This window comes from Mesoplodon mirus, assembly GCF_964341445.2.
Source record: "Mesoplodon mirus genome assembly, chromosome: 2".
NCBI classification, from domain to species: Eukaryota; Metazoa; Chordata; class Mammalia; order Artiodactyla; family Ziphiidae; genus Mesoplodon; species Mesoplodon mirus.
The window spans coordinates 184,131,099-184,153,076 of NC_138977.1; the positions used below are offsets into that span (position 1 = coordinate 184,131,099).

Here is a 21,978-nt window from a genome sequence, read left to right on the forward strand (position 1 = left end):
CCAAAAAGCAATACTTGAATTTGCATCACGCTGGCAAATATTTACATAGTGTTTACTTTGTATTAAGTATTACAAGTAATCTAGAGATGATTTAAAGTATACAGGAGGGTGAGTATAGGTTATGTGCAAATAAATACTATGTCATTTTGTATAAGGTACTTGAGCATCTGTGGATTTTGGTATTTGCAGGGGACCTGGAACCAATACCCCTCGGATACCAAGGGACTACTGTATTGCAAAAATGATCAATGTAGTAAGTCTAGTTAATAGTCAACATCCATCACCATACATAGTTACAAAATTTTGTTTTCTTATGATGAAAACTTTTAAGATCTACTCTTTTAGCAACTTTCAGATATACAACACAATATTATTAACTATAGTCTCCATGTTGTATATTATATCCCCATGACTTGCTTATTTTATAGCTGGGAGTTCATATATTTTTAACCCCTTTCATCCATTTTTGCTCACCCTCCACTCATAATACACTTTTAATGCTGAATATAACTGAATGAAGGCTGTACTTTGCAGTATTGAGAACTGTCTTCTAGGTGTTAGATCTTAAACTCTTCAGGGCTCATTTCAAGGTATCTTTTTAAAGGGCTGCCTAATTTTATACTTTGTTTCAAGGCCGGAGAGTTACTGAAACATACTGTTCTTTTCTAGTGAGTAGATTGGATCATATCTACTTTTAGCCACACCTTTTACCTATGATTCTGTATAGTTTAGTTAAGCATCTCACATTCAATTTAGAATTGTGTTTAATTTATTATTATTTCTTTGATAAAATTGATTTGTATCATACTCTTTCCAAGATACTATTGAATTTTTAACCAATTTTTTTATAACCTTCCCCTAAGGTATTCCCATCTGTCAGCAGCACTTAATTTGGAATAACATGGAACTTGAAGATGATTATTGCTTGAATGATTACAAGTGAGTGTAACTGCATATCAGATATCTTATAGACGCTCAGAATTATGACTCCATATACCAGTGTTTTTCTTCTGAATCCTTGAATCATGTCTCTTCTTCTTCTGAATAGTTTTTATCCCTACATTTTAGTGTAAATCCTGAACTTTAAGATGTGTTGGCTCAGTACCGTGCTACCTGATCTTTGTCCTCTGATTCTTTGTTTTATTATTATTCACGCCAAGCTACTTACCCCTGCCGTTTTAGACTTCCTCTTCTTATCTTGCCTTCTTTGCTCCTTTCTTTGAATATTGACTCATTCCCATCTGGCTACCTTCCTTTTCTTTCCATTTTCACAAGAGTACTGGGTAAGAGAGTATTGCTCTTCACCAAGTCTTTCATTTTTCTTAGGCCCTCCTAATGCGATACTAAGTGACACTGTGTGTGCATCAGTGATTGTAGATACACCATCAGACCTTTTGTCTTTCTCCCTTCTCTCACATAGTTCTTCATTCTTTCCTTAAAAAAAAGGGTCAGAGGCCATGTGGAATAGCTGGGAGTACACTGGGAGTTGGGAGATCTTGTAGATTTGTTATTCTTCTATTGTTTTATTTTATTAAATAGATCTGATATTTCTAACACTTTGGGTCTTGAACAAGCTTCTTTTCTTCTTAGGGCCTGACATGTGAAATGAAGAGGCTAAACCACAGAGGTCCTTTTCATACTTTTATTAATGTCATATTTAAGGCTTATGAGAACTTCTTCATGTTTTCATTATTTATGCAAGTAAATAAGTTAACATTTTATATTTATGCACATTGCTGTATCTTTTTTTTTATCTTTTAGAGAGTAGGCACTATGATAAACCAGCACATAATTATGTGTGTATTTAACACTGAATGTATTTTGATGATTGTGGTTTATTTTTGTGTTAATTATCCACAGCATTTCAGAAGGTTGTACCTTGAAGCTGGTTTTGGCTATGCGTGGTGGACCTATAAATACTAGAAGAGGTAGGCATATCTTAAAATTATGTATATTAAAGCAATTTGACGATAATAATCTTCAAGCCAGGTGGTGTTTTTATAGCCTCAGGTTTTATTCAGGTTCTCTTTCTGCTATTAGGTCTTAGAAGAACCTCGTTGTTTCTCTCAGCATTGTTCTTTTTTTATTTTATTTTTTAAGATTTTATTTTATTTTTATTGAAGTATAGTTGATTGACAATGTTGTGTTAGTTTCAGATTTACAGCAAAGTGATTCAGTTATACATATATATGAATATATATATTTATTTCAGATTCTTTTCCCTTATAGGTTATTACAAAATATTGAGTATAGTTCCCTGTGCTATATAGTAGGTCCTTCAGCATTGTTTTTTGTTTTGTTTCGTTTTGTTTTTTTGTGGTACGCGGACCTCTCACTGTTGTGGCCTCTCCCGTTGTGGAGCGCAGGCTCCGGACGCGCAGTGTCAGCGGCCATGGCTCACGGGCCCAGCCGCTCTGCGGCATGTGGGATCTTCCCGGACCGGGGCATGAACCTGTGTCCCCTGCATCGGCAGGCGGACTCTCAACCACTGTGCCACCAGGGAAGCCATAGCATTGTTTTTTAAAGCCTAAATGAGGGGCAGGAGCTCATATTCCAGAAAATCTCATGATTCCTGATTCAGTCCAAAGAGATTTAAATATAAACCTCACCAGTATAGGGAAGGGCAGTGGGATGGCGTAGTACAAGTATTACGTTGTTATCATTGTGTTTAGGTTCATTTTACTGGTCTTGTTGCTTTTTTAATCCACTGAGTCTTCAACTCCTGGGGTAATGATTGCTGTAGGAAATTCCAAAGATACCTCTTAGCCTGGTTTGTGATGCATTTGGGTTTTATAGATATTATCATAGTCCTGTTGAAGCCTTTTTTTCAGAATGTGGGTGGTCTCTGAGAGAGACATTCAGCAAACACATTTTGAACATCTACTAGATGTTCAGTGCAGTATTTCATGGGAAAAGAAGTTCCTGCTTCATCACAGTATCCACAATAAACATGTGAAGAATTGATGTTACTTCAAGCAGCTGTAAGTGCTATAGAGGGAATAGGGTAGCATGACAGTGTCTGTGGAAGTAGGGTGGTAGGAGGACAATTGTGGAAGAGCCCTTGGAGATGATGATGTGAGCAGAGACTTGATTAACAAGAAAGTTCTAAGCATGGGAAGAACCGGGAGTGTTCACGTTTGTCCCTGATTCAGGTATATCAGATGGATCCCCACAAAGTAGAGGCATGCTTAGATTTCTGAGTAGTCCTGCTCTGTGGGCCTCGTTTGGAGGAAGGCCTTTGTATTTGTTTGATCCTTCACTAACCAGAAAATTGAATGTTGAGTACTGATTCCACTCATGGCTTATACTTCTTCCACAAGTCAGATTTCATCTCCATGCTTCATAATTTTGATTAGAAAATAGGGTTATCACCATCTATTTCCCAGCTATTTCAAGAGGATTTTGTGAGATATGTTACTTTGGCTATTGAACTGTTTTGGATAAGTTAGAAAAAAACAAAGATAATAATGTTAGAGCTGATTAACTAGATTCATAATATCAGGGACTTTCTATTAGTTGGACCTATGAAATCGTCCCATGTAACATTAAATGATGTTTATAGTAGCCATTCTGAGGGTAGTAGAAGAACCCTAATGTGTTTACTGAGCCGTTATAAGACGCTAATTTAATGACATGTGAATTCCATTGTATTATATTTTTCAAAGTTTGTTATTTGTGTATAGTATTGTCTTTAAACAGAATGTTTTATCAGGCACCTACTTTTCTTACTAGGACTAAAAATATGGTTATGAGGATAAGTACACAGATTCTGAGTTAAAAATACATGTATTTTTTTAACTTAAAACAAAATGAAAGTGGAAGACATCATTACCCTTTGGTAGTTGAAGCTTTGTAATACTTTTTTCCCTACAACTTCCTGTGCCTTGTTTGTAAATTGAAGAATCAGTACCTAGAACTTGTCTTTTTTTTATGTTTCAGACTAAGTTCTTAATAATTTTGCCTTTATTGAATCAACTTTTAAAATGAAAATGTAGCTGTTGTCTACCTTACATCATTGAAAACTTTGTGAAAAAGAACAACTGTACCCAGATCTAGAAATTCTGCATAATGTATTTCAGAAACCTTATTTTTTAGCTATTGGGTTGGTCAAGAAGTTCGTTTCACAGAAAAATCCAAATGAACTTTTTGGCCAACCCAATATTTAGTCTTACTTGAAAATTATGGTTTAGAAAATATCTTTATTGTGTGAACTCCAGTAATATTTAGCTTTTAAATTTGTTTTTGAATTAACCATTATCAAAACAACATGGAAAATACTTTCCTGGGAATTCCCTGGTGGTCCAGTATTTAGGACTCTGCACTTTGACTGCAGCAGGCACAAGTTCCATCCCTGGCCAGGGAACTAAGATCCCGCAAGCTGTGTGGCGTGGCCAAAAAGAAAATTAAAAAACGCTTTCCTTTCTAAAATTAAATTTTATCGTAAACTATATACATAATGTTTTATACCTGATGAAATCTAAATGATTTTTCTATTATGAAAAGGAATGTGCATACATACACATAGGTGCATACACATATTCAATGCCAGTGCCTCCCTAAGTAAGGCACTTGGTTTTTTTTTTTTTTTTGCGGAGCACAGGCTCCGGATGCGCAGGCTCAGCGGCCATGGCTCACGGGCCCAGCCACTCCGCGGCATGTGGGATCTTCCCGGACCAGGGCACGAACCCGTGTCCCCTGCATCGGCAGGCGGACTCTCAACCACTGCGCCACCAGGGAAGCCCCAAGGCACTTGGTTTAAACAAGACTTTCATGTGGCTTTAGTAATGGTGGTAGCATAGTTTTTGTTTCTTATTAATGTAATTTGGAAAATGTAGCATAAACTTGAAATGGCAAGAGCCTGTTTAAAAAATGTTCTTTAATACTTACACATCTTGTGCCTATGAAAGAGTCTATCGAAACATCCAACTATTTTTGTAAAACAAGGTAAATCTTATTATGTTTCTGAAGTTTTTGTGTTTTAGTAGTGATGGAATTGAATTTAGGATATGGGAACATCTTCAATGTTTTTACCTCATGACTTTCAGAGTTTAATATTTATTATTGCTGTAATAACAGCAATAGATAGTTCAGCACTGTTATTCTGTTAATAAGTAAGCTACTTGAATGAAAGTTATAGAGTCTGAGAAATTGTTGCGTCTTTTAAGAAGAACAAATGTTTCTGCAGCTTGACATGAAAACGTCTTTGGGAGCAAACTTTTTTTCCCTCAGCCGTTGCTTAGACTCCCTGATCTGAGGTTCAGGGGCATTTAGAACATTCAGGCTGGGAGCTAGCAGTCTCTTGAGGCTTGTCCCCACCACAGGAGCGGACTCTGTCTGTGGCTGCTATGGATGAGAGTGGGTTGAGCTGATGGCTGTGCAGTGTCATTCAAACCTGACGACAGTGCCAGGCCGCTAGAGCCACGTGCTCTGACTAGACACACAGGTACCTACCAGGACAAGTGGGGTCCTGGGAGGATGCTTTCAAGAAACAACATACTGATCATTACACACCTAGCAGGTCTAGCACACTAAGGGACCCCCTTGTGTCCTGGGTTACCGTGTACTTTTTTTTTTTTTTTTTTTTCTTTTTGCTGTACGCGGGCCTCTCACTGCCGCGGCCTCTCCCGTTGCGGAGCACAGGCTCCGGACGCGCAGGCCCAGCGGCCATGGCTCACGGGCCCAGCCGCTCCGCGGCATATGGGATCCTCCCAGACCGGGGCACGAACCCGTATCCCCTGCATCGGCAGGCGGACTCTCAACAACTGCGCCACCAGGGAGGCCCCTACCGTGTACTTTTAATTACCTATCTTCACGTTAAGAAACAATTCTAAGAAGAATCAGCCTTTACATAAAACCAGAAAGAAAAAAAGGGATTCACTTCTAATTTCTAACATATGTTCCCCAATTGTGTGTGTGTTTGTTTTTTTAATCTAAAGGAAGTGGAATTTACATTGCTTTTTAATTATTGATTGTTGGAACCAATATTGGAAAATATAGGGAGTGGAAGGTGTAAAGTGAAAATAGTTATAGATAATTATGTCATACAATCAACAAATATACTCTCCAGTGACACAGGAGAAACCTCATGTATTTGGTTAAACCCTGTCTTTGTACATAACAACATAATTATTTCATTTCTTTCATATTAATACAACATAGAAAATGCTATATTAACTATGAAAAGACCAGAAACTTATTTGAAGAATGTAATATATATGTATTGTATGCATAGGGTTGTTGTTCAAATTCAGCACCTTATATCCTGACAGTGTACCAAGATGCATTAAACTTGATATAAATTGAAAGCTTGTTTATCAGTTTTTCCATTTGTCGTTCCTATGGAAGATCCACTTAGGGAGATGGCTGAGTACGTGGATTCCAGTCGAGATGAGGTCTGGGAGAAGACCTCCTGCAACAAACAAGTTACATTTCTGGTATACCGAGAAGGAGATCAATTGAATTTCTTTCGTGTAGTAGACAGGGGAGATGGCACTTTAACACCATTATCTGAATCTTTAAGGTAAATAGATTTTCATTTGCATGTCTCACTTAGAAAAGGAGAACATTGTATGATACACCCATAAACCTTATGTTTACCTTGTGTTGTCAAAATAATCTTATTATATTCACAAGATTAACTAAATTTTATTCATTCTCCCCTTTTCCCCCACCCCACCTCAATTATATAATTCTGAAATTTTCCTTCATATGATTGATATGAGTAATTTCTAAAACTGAAATTTCTTTATGGAGTAGGATTTTTCGTAAAAAATATTTATTTTTGTCACTTTATGAAAGTCTAAGATGCTTACTAGATTATAGAGTTTTGTTACAATAGTGTGTTATTATACAACCGTGGCATAATAGAAAGGGTTAAGCCTAAAGTTGCTCTTTTTTTCCAAAATTTAACTCTGCTGCTTAAAGATGGATAAATCTCTTTACTTCTCTAGTCTTGGTTTCCTACTGTATAAAAGGAGGAGGGGAAATTCCCCGGCGGTCCAGTGGTTAGGACTCCGCACTCTCACTGCCAAGGGCCTGGATTCAGTCCCTGGTCGAGGAACTAAGATCCCACAAGCTGCACAGTGAGGCCCCCCCCAAATAAATAAATAAAAAATAACAAAACATATAATCCTTAAAAGAAAAGAGGAAGAGGAGTTGTTATATTCTAAAATCAGAAGGAAACAACTTAAAGGTACTTAGCTAGGCAATAGAACACTTTGTAAATTGGACAAGGTAACCTTCAAGTTTCTGTGCCCTCTGCCTTACTATGATTCTTTACCTCCTTTCACTTTAAAACATTTACTAAAAATTTACTGAACTTTTATAGTCAATCTTTACACTAGGCACTAGGTTATAAAGATTATATTCCCTCCCTTCATGGAGCATGCAATCTGCTATAAATAGTATCTATAATATAATTTTGGCAGTTGTTATAAAAAGACATCAACATCTCTGGAAAAGCAGATAAGAAGGCCTTCATTTTGCCTGAAAGGCGGGGGGTTAGGGACAACCTCTGAGAAAAAGTGACCTTAAAAGAGGAGTAGGACAGGCAGACAAAGGAAGGAAAGGTATTACGGGTAACTAAATTTAATTCCACAGCATAAAAACCTAGTTGCAATACCGTTCATACAAAAAATAACTTGTAGTCTGGAAATCAGTTTCTATGAGCTGGGAGTCTAGGCACGGTTTAGCCAGGTGCTCTGCTCAGGTTCCCACAAAGCTGCAGTCAAGGTGTTGGCAAAGTTGCACTCTTACCTGGAGGCTTGATTGGGGAAGAGAATCTCCTTTTGAGCTCATTCACTTTGCTGGCATAATTCATTTCCTGACAGTCATATGACTGAGGGCCCTGGTTCTTTTACTGGCTATTGGGTAGAAGCTTCCCTCAGTTCTCTTTTGATTAACTCAAAATTAACTGATTTGGGGCCTAAATTACATCTAAAAATCCCTTTACTTTTGCCATATTCTGTTGGATAGAAGCAAGTCATAGGTCATGCACAAACTCAAGGCTAGGAGAGTATACAGGGAGTGAGCACCAGGAATTGGGAATCCTGGGGATTCCTTTAGGATTCTGCCTCACCTCAGAGTGTTATGTGGAAGAGAGATTATACTCATTCTTTGGGGCCAGAGAGCAGATGTGACAAATGGGCATTGACTGTTGACTCTACGTGTCAGGCTCTGGTTAGCATTGCTAACATGCCTTAAACATATGGGCTAAAAGTAGAGAAGAGGGACCAGTGAGGGCTGCAGCTTTAATCCAGGGTCTCTCACTTAGACCATGAGTAGAATTTCTTTATACCAGTCTCTCCATGTACTAGCTAGCTGTTGTTTTGGTTTTCTTCCTTAGGAAATCCTCTTTTGGCTCTCCTTTCCTAAAGGAGAAAATCTAAGCTCCGTAGCTTAGCATGGAATGCCCTTCAAAACCTGTTATCGTCATTTTTACAGGCCTCTTTAATTATGCTATGTTTTTGTACATCTTTTTTCCTTTGCTTAAAACATCATTTACTCCTTTTACCCCAGTTTTTCCCCAGTCAACTTCTATTTGTGTTTAAGACATAATCCAAATGTTGTTATGGATTTCAGTTAAAATTGTATTATTATTGTTCCTCTTAAGATATTTTTTATTTTTCTTTTCCTTTCTATTCACTTACCAGAATTGGAGAAGGGATAGGGTGGATGAGGAAGCAGAGCAGAAAACCTTTTCTGGTCATACCTTATCTTGCCTATTCTAAGAGAGGCTTTCTTACTCCACAATAGAGGGCAGCAAACTTTTTCTGTAAAGGGCCAGATAGTAACTATTTTAGGGTTTCCAGGCCAAGAGATAAAACTAAGGATACCATGTAAGTACTTATATAACAAGAGAAAACAAATTTTCACAAAATTTTTACAGACAAAATTCAAAATAGAAGAATAGTGTGTGTGTGTGTGCACGTGTGTGTGTGTGTAATTCAGGTCTACTGATGAGAAGAATGGAATTCTTTTGTGTGGGAGTAACAGTTTAGTTAAGGTGTTGAAAGCTAGTGTTGCCTATCAAATTTGCAGAATCAGTTGTAAAAGTTCATTTGTTAATATTGATCTGGAATGAGATTTTATGTACTTTATCTTTGAAAATTTCATTGCACACAGATAGGTACTTGCCAAATAATGATAGCAGTCCATGAGCATATGATTTTAATTGAGCATATTCATCACTTGGAAGGCATTTATAGAATTCTGTTAGAGTCTTCCCTTGCTGTTTGCCTTTAGCATTTCATTATGTTGCAGATCGGTCACTTCCAACTGAACATAGGTGGAGCTTCTCAATTGCACATTTAAATAGATTTTGAAATACACAGATTTCCTTTAACTTGCAGTGAGGTATGAAAACGCTGCTGGGAGTGTAATTTGAGTTTGGAAAGTATGTCTGCTGCAAATTTGTGTGGGAATGGAGATCTCGCTTTGTTTTTAACTTTTGAAAGCATGATATTACATGTGATTCCAAGTAATGCTAGTTGTCAGTATGACATTACTGCAGTGTAAGTTTCTCATGTAAGTACTGTTTTGCCTTGTAATTTTTGGTGGAATTCACTAAGGAACATTATCAAGTACACAGCACAAACTAATTTCCAAAGGCATTCTGCACTGGATATTAGCGGTTGTGAGTGGTTCTTCTCATTCAGAAAAATTGTGTCAGCCCTGAGCTGAAAAAAATCACAATAAAGCTGCTACTGCCAAGCCATTGAACTAATGGTTAAGTCCATGAGACAAATGAAGTCTACCACTGACACTGTTAGTTCAGTAATACATGATAGATTGAAATATTTACTGCAGGATTACCTGCTGATGAATAACACAATGAGTAACCATAGGTTTTAAACACCTTACATTTCATTAGCTTTGTAAATTTGTCCAAAAAGCTTGTTTTTTCTGTTCCACACATATTTTTGCTCCATCACTTGTAGATTTTTTTGTTGTTTTTTCTTTTTTTTGCGGTACGCGGGCCTCTCACTGTTGTGGCCTCTCCCGTTGCGGAGCACAGGCTCCGGACGCGCAGGCTCAGCGGCCATGGCTCACGGGCCCAGCCGCTCCGTGGCATGTGGGATCTTCCTGGACTGGGGCACGAACCTGCGTTCCCTGAATCGGCAGGCAGACTCTCAACTACTGCGCCACCAGGCAAGCCCCGCACTTGTAGATTTTACTTCAAGTTGTACTGTTAGTGTTTTAGAAATTTCTTTGAAAATATTCTTAAATGTAGTTGTTTCATGCAGACAATACATGGGGGCTAGTTCTTCAGTCACTTCAAATTTGGTTTTGATACCCTGAATAAGCAAAAACAACTGAATAGTATCTAGTTTATCTTGACTCGTCAAAAGCCAAGGAAAATGACTCCAAATCATTTGCCTGATTTTTTGCTTGATGTTGCTTCCAGTGTTTTCAACTTTTCTGGAAATTGTTCTTGCCAAAGAAGTAGTCTTTAAACAAGTTTATTTTCTTTGGATACATTTTTTTCAACTGCTGTGATCAAAAATGGCTTAATTAATTCACAATTGGTAAACATTTCCTTGTTTGGCTAGTAAATAAGCCACTCGGAAACTTCTTTTGGTTGCACTCTCACTTTCATTTATTTTTGTGAAGAAATTATACTGTGATGAGATGTTCCATTTTAAATTTTCTGCTTTTTCTGACCATTGCTTTCCTGCAGGTTGGGAATGTTGTGATGAGTCCTTAGTCTGATAATGTCCAAATATGTAGTTTTTCTTTAGCATAGCTATAGTGTCATTGTATAATAAACATCATATTTTGCTATTTAGTTGATAGCAAAATGATCCACTCTCTACTGCGTCTTAAAACTGCAGCATTTGAAGTCTACTCTTCTCTTCATTTTGACATGTTGGGTACCTACTGGTAATAAAATGTCATTGTACAGTGATACACATGGTAATCAAAGTGTTGTTGATTATGACTGTGCCACTGTGATTTATACTGCTAAACCACAGTACAAAGCAATGAGAGAGCCACATACAATTTCTTTTGCATCTATTCAACTCTGCCATTGTAGTGTAAGAGCAGTATGCAGTGCATGCAATATGTAATCAAGTGAGTGTGGCTGTGTTCCAGCAAAACTTTATTGGACACAAATGTGAATTTCACATTATGAAATATTATTATTTTGATTTTTTCAACTATCTAAAAGTGTAAAAACCATTCTTAGCTTGTGGGCCAATCAAAAATAAGTGGTGGGGGCTTCCCTGGTGGCACAGTGGTTAAGAACCCGCCTGCCAATGCAGGGGACATGGGTTCGAGCCCTGGTCTGGGAAGATTCCACATGCTGTGGAGCAACTAAGCCCATGCGCCACAACTACTGAGCCTGCGCTCTAGAGCCCACGAGCCACAACTACTGAGCCCGTGAGCCACAACTACTGAAGCGCGTACGCCCAGAGCCCGTGCTCTGCAACAAGAGAAGCCACCGCAATGAGAAGCCCGCGCACCACAATGAAGAGTAGCCCCCGCTCGCTACAACTAGAGAAAGCCTGTGCGCAGCAACAAAGACCCTACGCAGCCAAAAATAAATCAATAAAATAAATAAATTTATTAAGGAAAAAAAAGTGGTGGACTGAATTTGACCTTGGTCATAGTTTGCTGACTCTTGCTCTAAGAAGAAACAGAATTATTTGATTCATTCTGATACAAAATCTAATATCAGTCATCATTTTTAGTCTCAAATCTTTTTAGTTAATTGTGCTACCTTCTTTTTTAAGTGGGAAGAAATAAAAGGAGGCATTGCAACACTTAATTAAATGGTAACTTATCTGTGAAAGTTGGCTTCAGGGTGAATAATATTCTTGTTGGAATAAATATTACATTTGCCCATCTCTTATTCTTTAATCCTATTATTAGGTTAAAAGATGTAGAAAAAGTTAAATATAGCATTCAAGAAAATATTTAGAATATTTAAAAATAAAGAAAGATATTCTTGGATTTAGTTTATAAATTACTGTGTTATCCTGGTCTAGTTACATTTTTCCATTTAGAAAAAAATTGGGATTGGCTTCTAACTGATCTCATGAATCTATGCTTTGTGAGAGGAAACAGAATAATGTGGTATTTTGAAAAAATTAGGTGAATTTTTTCTAAACATATATATTTTTAATGTTTATTTATTTATTTATTTATTTATTTATTTGGTTGCACTGAGTCTTAGTTGCGGCATGCGAACTCTTAGTTGTGGCATGCATGTGGGATTTAGTTCCCTGACCAGTGATTGAACCTGGGCCCCCTGCATTGGGAGCGCAGTCTTAACCACTGTGTCACCAGGGAAGTCCCCAAATTAGGTGAATTTAAAAATGTTTTTTTATCCTCTAAAATGAAGCCCATGAAATATTTATCATGATTGTACTTTTTAACGTACAAATACACACACACACACACACACACACACACGTCTCTGGGAAAATAGTAAAGGACCAGTTTTTTATGACAGGAAGGTTGAGTCAGAAACCTCTTTTAGTATTCGATATGGATAAATTTAAAACGCCACAGGACATAACAGAGAAGTAGTTGAAGTTAAAGTATTATAAGGTGACCAAGAATAGAATATACTTGAGTCATTCCTTCCAACTCCATGGGTGAACTGGCAGAAATCTTCACCTCAACCTTCCTTTTCAGGTATAGTTAAGTTCAGGATGAGAGCCTTCACATACTATAAATTCTGTTAATTAATTTGGATACATAAGTATGACGCAGTAAGGTCTATTGTTTGGTGCCTGGGGAAGCAACAGGAAGTAGTATAAAGAATAGACTTTGGAACCAGACAGAGGATTTGAATCTTAGGTGCACCATTTACTAGCTCTCTGGTCTTGAACAAAATCATTTAACCTCTCTCAACTGCAGGTTCCTCATTTATAAAATGGGATATAATATCATCTTATGTAGTTTTTGTGAGGATTAGAAATAATATGCGGAAAGTGCCTGGCAGAGTAGGCATTCAGTAAATGGTAGCAGTGTCAATTTAGTGTTGTGTCCATTGTGTCAATTTTCATATTATACTAGGCATCTATAATAGATCGAAATGTTAGTCACGAGTCAAACACTAGGGACTGAATTGGCTATGGAGACCAATTTCCGCCATTCTTCCTCCTGATACCTGTGGCTGCTGTGCAATGTAATTAACCCATGATTTCAGAATGTCACCAGTTTCACCGTGTAAAGTTTAGGAATGGGGCTATCCACTCTCTACCTTACCTTTGTGTGGTGGTAGTATGTCCTTCAGAAGTGTTACGGAATATGCCCTTTAAGGTTATCTTAAATTGTTTCCATTTCTTACAACCATATAGAACAGGAAATCATATTAATTCTTATACTACTTTAGCATAGATACAGTAAATTGGGCATGGTGACTAGTGCACATGCTTCTTATGCTCAATTTAAAATTTCAGTCATTCTTCAAATATGCTGAGCTTGTGTACCATTTTAATTTTCCCATTACTGAAAAAGCTGAATGAAATTTTAGTTATGTTTGTGTCCAGTTCAGCAAACATTTGTTAAATGTGTGCCAAGCATTGTGCCAGGTGCTAAGACTAGGAAGATGAACAAAGCCTAATATATATATTTTTAAATTTATTTTTGGCTGTGTTAGGTCTTCGTTGCTGCCTGCGGGCTTTCTCTAGTTGCGGTGAGCAGGGGCTACTCTTCACTGCGGTGCGCAGGCTTCTCATTGCGGTGGCTTCTCTTGTTGTGGAGCATGGGCTCTAGGAGCACGGGCTTCAGTAGTTGTGGCACGCAGGCTCAGTAGTTGTGGCACACAGGCTTATCTGCTCTGCAGCATGTGGGATCTTCCCAGATCAGGGATCAAACCTGTGTCCCCTGCATTGGCAGGCGGATTCTTAACCACTGAGCCATCAGGGAAGTCCCAAGCCTAATATTAATATCTGCTTTCAACTTGCTTACATATGGGGGAGTAAGGGGGAAAGATAGACATATAAGAATAAATATGAGGATAGTGTGATAGTGCCATTATATTATGGCATTATATTGTGGCATTATGTAGTCAAAGAGAAGGAGCTCCAAATAATAAATATGTTAAGTTATGAATAAATGTTATTGTGATTGATCAGTAGTTGGAATGTTTTACATGTTTAATAATTTGTGTCATGACTTGACCAAGGTGTCTTTTTTCATTTTAAAATCTGTGCTATTCTGTCTGGTTACATTTCCAAACATAAAAGATCTTCACTTATGGTATACTGACTTCAGAAAAGCTCAGCTGTACTAGATTTTCAGTAATGCTAGATCATGATATTTATCCCCATTTACTTTTTTTCTCATAGGAAATATATTTTTGAAATACATTTGCCTTGAATTTACATTGACAAGATGGATTTATCGTTTTATCATTAGCAACATCTATAGTTTATATTGCATTTAAAATATTTTTAGTTATTGGGCAGGTATAAGGTGCATTTCAATAGTAATTATTATTTTCTTTGCAGTGGTGGTTCTGTGTATAATTTGCATACTGATGAAGATGAGAAAATTGAGCCTTCTCCTTCTGGGAAACAGATAGTTGAAAATTCAATAACTATGAATAAGATGAAACTGCTGAAGGCTAAGATGGAGAACATGAATCTCAGCAAAAAGGTGAAGCTTGGCCAGGTCTTTCTCTAGTATATCCTTGCAGGGCTCACAGCATTGAGTCTGTTGGTAATTGTGGAAAAAAGAAGATTTATAAACTATTATTCATTTCAAGTTTCTGGCCTCAGTTATTTATTGAGATATTAAATGTGGTGAATTGATTTTTTTAGGCCAGCAATGTATTTAATGTGATAATACTGCACTCAAAATAATTCATGATTTAAAAAAATTTCATAGTTCTAGAGCTAAGAAAGATAATAAAAGATAGCCTAAACTTAATTTTGCAATAGTTACTTTTTAAAATGCTGTTAATATTTACTTATTATGGATATCTCCACTACCTGGATGTTGATAAGGAATGTTTAGCTTTACTAGCTTTACTTTTCAAAGTAATTGAATGAATTCTGTCCAATAGTGAATGAGAGTTGCAGTTTTCATGCATTCTTACCAGTATTTGATATGGTCCTTCTTTTTTATTTTTGTCGTTCTGGTTGGTGTGTAGTGGCATTACATTATGGGTTTTTTTAAATAAATAAATAAATAAAAATTTTAATTTTTGGCTGCGTTGGGCCTTCGTTGTTGCACGTGGGTTTTCTCTAGTTGTGGCGAGCGGGGGCTACTCATCGTTGAGGTGTGCGGGCTTCTTGTTGCGTGGCTTCTCTTGTTGCGGGGCACGGGCTCTAGAGCGCAGGCTCAGTAGTTGTGGCACACGGTCTTAGTTGCTCTGCAGCACGTGGGATATTCCTGGACCAGGGCTCCAACCAGTGTCCCCTGCGTTGGTAGGCAGATTCTTAACCACTGCGCCACCAGGGAAGCCCTACATTATGGTTTTAATTTGCATTTCTCTGATGAGTGAAGTTGAGCACCTTTCAGTTATTTATTGGGTATTTGGATATCCTTTTTTGTAAAATGCCTTTTCAGATCTTTGGCCCATTTTTAAAATTGGGTTGTATGTGTTTTGCTTATTGACTTTTTTGGAGATCTTTAATATTCTGGATATAAGTTTTTTGTCATATATATGTATCACCACTCTATTATTTTGCTTTTCACTCCATTAATAACTTTTTCTTTATTGAAATGTAATATGTACATAAAATAAAATTCACAAGTCTTTAATAGAGCCTGATGAATTTTTACATTTCTATATAGTCATGTAGGTATAACTCAAATTAAAATAGGTATAACTCAAAATTAAAATTTCTCTCCAGATTTCCTTGTAACCTTTCCCATCAATACCTGCCTCTTCCTACTCCCAGAAATAACTACTGTTCTTACATGTGTCACCATGCATAAGTTTTTACTGTTCTTGAACTTTGTATAAATTATATCATATATAATACACCTTTTTTTGGTCTGGTTTCTTTTGCTCAGCATAATACTTTTGCAGTTCATCCATGTTGTTGCATGTATCATTTCATTCTCTTTTACTGCTGTGTACTAATCCATTGTATGACTATACAGGCATACCTTGGAGATATTGCAGATTTGGTTCCAGACCACCACAGTAAAGCGAATATCACAATAAAGTGAGTCACATGAATTTTTTTGGTTTCCCAGTGCATATAAAATTTATGTTTACACTATACTGTAGTCTGTTAAGTGTGCAATAGCATTATGTCTAAAAAACAATGTACATACCTTAATTAAAAATACTTTATTGCTAAAAAATGTTAACCATAATCTGAGCCTTCCGTGAGTTGTAGTAGTAACATCAAAGATCACTGATCACGGATCACCATAGCAAATATAATAATAATGAAAAAGTCTGGAGTGTTGCAAGAATTACCAAAATGTGATCCAGAGACCCAAAGTGAGCAAATGCTGTTGGAAAAATGGCATCAATATAGACTTGCTCAACACAGGGTTGCAACAAACTTTCAATTTGTAAAAAATGCGGTTATCTGCAAAGTGCAATAAAATGAGGTATGCCTGTACTTCGTTTCTTCCTTCTTCTTTTGACATTTAGCTTGTTTCTAGTTTTTGGCTTTCATCAACAAAGCTGCTTTGAACATTCTTATACATGACTTTGGTGGACCCATGCACTCTTTTCTTTGGGGCATATAGCTAGGAATAGACTTGTAGAGTCATAGGGTAGGTATATGTGTAGCTTTAGTTGTTTTGCTAAACAGTTTTGTGAAGTGTCTGAACCAGTTTACACTCCCATCAGAAACAGGAGAGTTCCCATTTGTGTCACATCCTCACCAACACTTGACATTGTGAGTCTTCTTTATTTTATCCATTCTGGTGGATGTGTAGTGGTTTTAATTTACATTTCTCTGATGGAGAATAATGTTAAGCTTTTTATATGCTTATTCGCCATTAAGATATTGTCTTTTGTACCAACAGTCTTTTTTTTTTTTTTTTTTTTTTTTTTTTTTTTTTTTTTTTGCTGTACGCGGGCCTCTCACTGTTGTGGCCTCTCCCGTTGCGGAGCACAGGCTCCGGACGCACAGGCTCAGCGGCCATGGCTCACGGGCCCAGCCGCTCCGCGGCATATGGGATCCTCCCAGACCGGGGCACGAACCCGTATCCCCTGCATCGGCAGGCGGACTCTCAACCACTGCGCCACCAGGGAGGCCCCCAACAGTCTTTATATCATGTGAATCACACTGTCTAAATACATCCGTTTTTTTTTTAAGATACTGACTTTTGTCCAGTGCTTGTTCAAATATTTTGCTCATTTTTTAAATTGGGTTGTCTGCCTTTTGCTTACTGATTTGAAGGAATTTTTATATACTATGGATACAAGTTATTTGACAGATACATGATTTATAGATATTCTAACAGCTGCTATTTCACTTTCTTATTTTTTTAATGAATAAATATTCTTTATTTTAATATATTTTAACTTAATAGTTTTCCTTTTATGATTACTAGTTTTTATAAACTTTTAATGAAGTTTTTTCCTACCACAGGGTTTTGAAGACATGCTCCTGTGTTTTTTTATCCAAAAGCTGTATGATTTTTCCTTTCTCATTTAGATTTACAATCCATCTTAAAAAAAAAAAAACCTCACAACTTTAAAAAACATATATAATGTAAAGTAGGATGAAGACAAGTTTTTTCCAGATGGAGTACAGTTGACCTAACTCTATTAAAAATAAAATCCTTTCCCCACAATCTTAAATGTTTATGTACCTAATAACAGAACATTAAAATGCATGAAGCCAAAGCTACAAAGAGAAATAGATAAATTCATAGTTATATTAGATTTCTAATATAACTCGCATTGTCAAAAATTGATAGGAAAGATAGACAGAAAATCAGAAAGGATATAAGAAGACTCGATCACCTGTAAACCTATTTGTCCCTATTGACGTTTAAAGAAAGCTCCACCTAACAACAGCAGAATACACATTTCTTTTTAAGTGCACCCAGAGCATTTACTAAGATAAACTGTATTGTATGCTATCAAACAAGTCCCAATAAATTTTAAAAGAGTCAAATCATACAAAAAGTGCTCTCTTCATAGTATGAGGGTGTTTCGTGTTGGGTAATTGCAATCACTGTTGCTTTTGTTGTCATCATCCATTTACAATGCTTGGTGTCAGTTTATCTCTTCTAAAAATAAAATACAGTGTGTGTGTGTGAAAAAAAATGCTCTCTTATTACAATGGATAAAATTAAGAGTCAACAAAGATATCTGGAAAATCTAATATTTTGGAAATAACTCACTTCTAAGTAACTGATGGGTCAAAGAAGAAATCCAAAGGGAAATTAAAAAGTATTTTACACTGAATAAAATTATTCTGATAATGTGGTGAATTTATTTTTTTTTAAAATATGAAATCAGTCTTAGAATGAACCACTCTTGGTTGTGGTGAATTTTCCTTTTTATATCTTTAGATTAAATTTCCTAATATTTTATTTAGGATTTTTGTTCATCAGAGAAATTGGTCTTTAATTTTCCTTTCTTTTCCAACATACAGCAAGGTTGAAAGAATTTTACAGTGAACACCCGTTTAGCCACCACCCAAATTCTATAATTAACATTACAAATTTTTTAATTATAGTAAAATAAATATAACAAAATTTACCATCTTAATAATTTTTAAGTGTACATACAGTTCAGTAGTGTTAAGTACATTCACACTGTTGAGCAACCAATCTCCAGACTTTTTCATCTTGCAAATGGAAACTCTATACTCATTAAACAACTCCCTATTTCTCTACTCCCCAAGCCCCTGGCAACCACAATTCTACTCTCTGTTTTCTATGAATTTGACTTTGTTGAACCTCATATGAGTGAAATCCTACAGTATTTGTCTTTTTGTGACTTATTTCACTTAGCAGTGTCCTCAAGGTTCATCCATGTTGTAGCTTATGTCACAATTTCAATACTTTTTAAGGTTGAGTAAATATGTATATACAACATTTTACTTAACCATGCATCTGTCAATGGAGACATGTGTTGCTTACACCTTTTAGCTATTGTGAATAAAGCTGTTATGAACAAGGGTATGCAAATATCTCTTTGAGACCTCACTGTAAATTCTTTCAGAAATTTACCCAGAATTTTAAGATCATATGGTAATTCTATTTTTAATTTTGGGGGGAACTGCCATACTGTTTTCCATAGCTTCCAATTTCTTCATATCCTCACCAATACTTTTTTTTTTTTTTTTAATAGTAGTCATCCTAATGGACATGAGGTCGTAGTTGTAGTTTTGATTTACAGTTTCCTAATAATTAGTGATGTTGAGCATCTTTTCATGTTCTAGTTGGCCATTTGTATATCTTCTTTAGAGAAATATCCATTCAAGTGTTTTGCCCATTTTTGAATCAGGTTATTGTTTTTGTTGTTGAGGTTTAAGAATTCTTTATATATTCTGGATATTAGCCCTTTATGATATATATGATTTGAAAATATTTTCTCTTATTCTGTGTGTTGCCTCTTTACTCTGATGGTAGTATCCTTTGATACACAGAAGCTTTAAATTTTGATGTAGTCCAGTTTATTTGTTTTCTCTTCTGTTGCCCCTGCTTTTGATGTCATATCCAAGAAACCATTGCCAAATCCAATGTCATGAAGCTTTTCTTCCTGTTTTCTTCTAAGAATTTTATAGTTTTAGGTCTCTGATACATTTTTAAGTTAATTTTTGTATATGGTGCAAGGTAAGGGTCCAACTTCGTTCTTTTGTATGAAGATATCCAATTTTCCCAACTCCATTTGTTGAAGAAATTGTTCTTTCCCCATTGAGTGGTCTTGGCATCTTGTTGAAAGTCATTTGACCATATATGTGAGGGTTTATTTCTGGGCTCTCTGTTGTAGTCCATTGGTCAATATGTTTGTCTTTATGTCAGTACCACACCATTTTGATTAGTGTGGTACTGACATAAAGACAGTACCACACCAACTTTGTAATAGGCTTTGCAATAAGTTTTAGCTTTGCAATAAGTTTTGAAATCAGGAAGTGTGAGACCTGCAACTTTGTTCTTATGTGTCAATATTATTTTGAGTATTTGGGGTCCCTTGAGATCACTTACGAATTTTAGGATGGATTATTCTATTTCTGCAAAAATGCTATTGGAATTTTCACAAGGATTACATTAAATCTTTATATCAGTGTGACTCATGGCTTAGTTAGAAGCGAACCTCTAGTTTACAAATGTGGAATATTAGGTATAGGTACCTTTTTTAAAGATATAAATTTGTTTATTTATTTATTTTTGGCTGCGTTCGGTCTTCATTGCTGCCCGCAGGCTTTCTCTAGTTGTGGCGAGCTGGGGTTACTCTTTGCTGTGCCACGCGGGCTTCTCATTCCGGTGGCTTCTCTTGTTGCAGAGCACAGGCTCTAGACGTGCAGGCTTCAGTAGTTGTGGCACGTGGGCTCCGTAGTTGTGGCTCTTGGGCTCTAGAGCACAGGCTCTGTAGTTGTGGCACATGGGCTTAGTTGTTCCGTGGCATGTGGGATCTTCCCAGAACAGGGCTTGAACCTGTGTCCCCTGCATTGGCAGGCAGATTCTTAACCACTGCGCCACCAGGGAAGTCCCATTATGTACCTTTTTATTACTGATTTGTAGTTTAATATCACTGTGGTCAGGGAACATACTCTAAATGATTTCAAGCCTTTGAAATTAGTTGAGGTTTGATTTGTGACTAAGCATATTAATAAATGCCACTTACACACTTGGAAAGACTGTGTAATCTGTCCATATATATAGTGTTCTGTATATATCAATTAGATAAGTTATTTGTGTTGTTCTGGTCTTCTAATTTTTGTGTGTGTCTGTTTTCCATCAGTTATTGAGAGAAGTGTATTAAAAATCTCCCTTTCTGGTAGTGGATTTGTGTGTTTCTCCTTTTAAGATGTTTATTTTTGCTTTATGTATTTTGAAACTCTGTCAAACTAGATCAAATGATCTAGTACAGATTTTATGATATCCAAGGAATTGTGATATCTTTCTTGTAGTTTATATTATTATAAAAATTATTATCATTATAAAAACATTTTTCTTTATGTCTTGTAATGCACTTGTCTTATTAGTATAAGCTACTTTGTTATTAGTATAGCTGAGCTAGCTTTATTTTGGTTTATGTTTCTATTATATATCTTTCCACTCTGTTACTTTCACTCAAGTTCCTATATTTAAGAATTGTCTCTTGTAGTCAGTACATGGTTAGTTTTATTAGTTTTTAATCTAAACTGACAAGCTTAAGATTTTCATCTATTACATTTAGTGTAATTACCGATACATGTGGATTTTTATCATCTTACTATTTATTTTCTATTTAACCACCTGTTTTATGTTTCTTTTTCTCTCCTTTTTTGTCCTTTTATAGATTAGTCTATTTTTTGTTATTCAGTTTTTATCCTCTACTACTTTGTTAGCTATTTACTATTATACTAGCTTTGTCAAGTGGTTACTCTAGAGATTATTTGTACATTCTTGACTACTTATAGTCTAATAAAAATGATTTTTACCACTTTGCTTTTAATGCCAGAATCTTAGAACACTAACTCCATTTATACATCCAAACACCTTTTGTGTCGTTGTCATGCATTTTAATTTTACATATATTTTGAGCCCCTCAAATTGTTTTATATTGCTAATATTATTTATATTTATCCACATATTTACCTTTTCTGTTGCTCTTTTTCTTTCCTGCGATTACTTGCTTCCTTTAAAGATTATTTACCTCCCATCTGAATCTTTTAGTGTTTCTTTTAATTTAGGGCTCCTGGCAATTAAGTCTCTTAGATTTTTTCTGAACACTTATTTTACCTTTTTTACTTTGAAAAATGTTCAGTCCTTCAGAAATGTTATACCCGTGAACAACCATGAAAATTTTACCTAGATTCACCAGTTAGCATTTTTCCACATTTGTTTTCTTTCCCTATTTCTTTTACCTGATCCATTTGGGAGTTA

General features: G+C 36.1%; 1 protein-coding gene across 1 annotated transcript in view; it reads left to right on the plus strand.

The window, feature by feature from the left end:
- ZFAND4 (zinc finger AN1-type containing 4) overlaps positions 1-21,978 on the plus strand; it is an 80,224-nt gene that overhangs the window by 39,208 nt on the left and 19,038 nt on the right. Inside the window, exons 3-6 of the mRNA XM_082604768.1 lie at positions 864-939; positions 1,861-1,928; positions 6,346-6,520; positions 14,466-14,613. Of these exons, the coding sequence (XP_082460894.1) occupies positions 864-939; positions 1,861-1,928; positions 6,346-6,520; positions 14,466-14,613 (467 nt within the window). The remainder of the gene's footprint in view (positions 1-863; positions 940-1,860; positions 1,929-6,345; positions 6,521-14,465; positions 14,614-21,978) is intronic.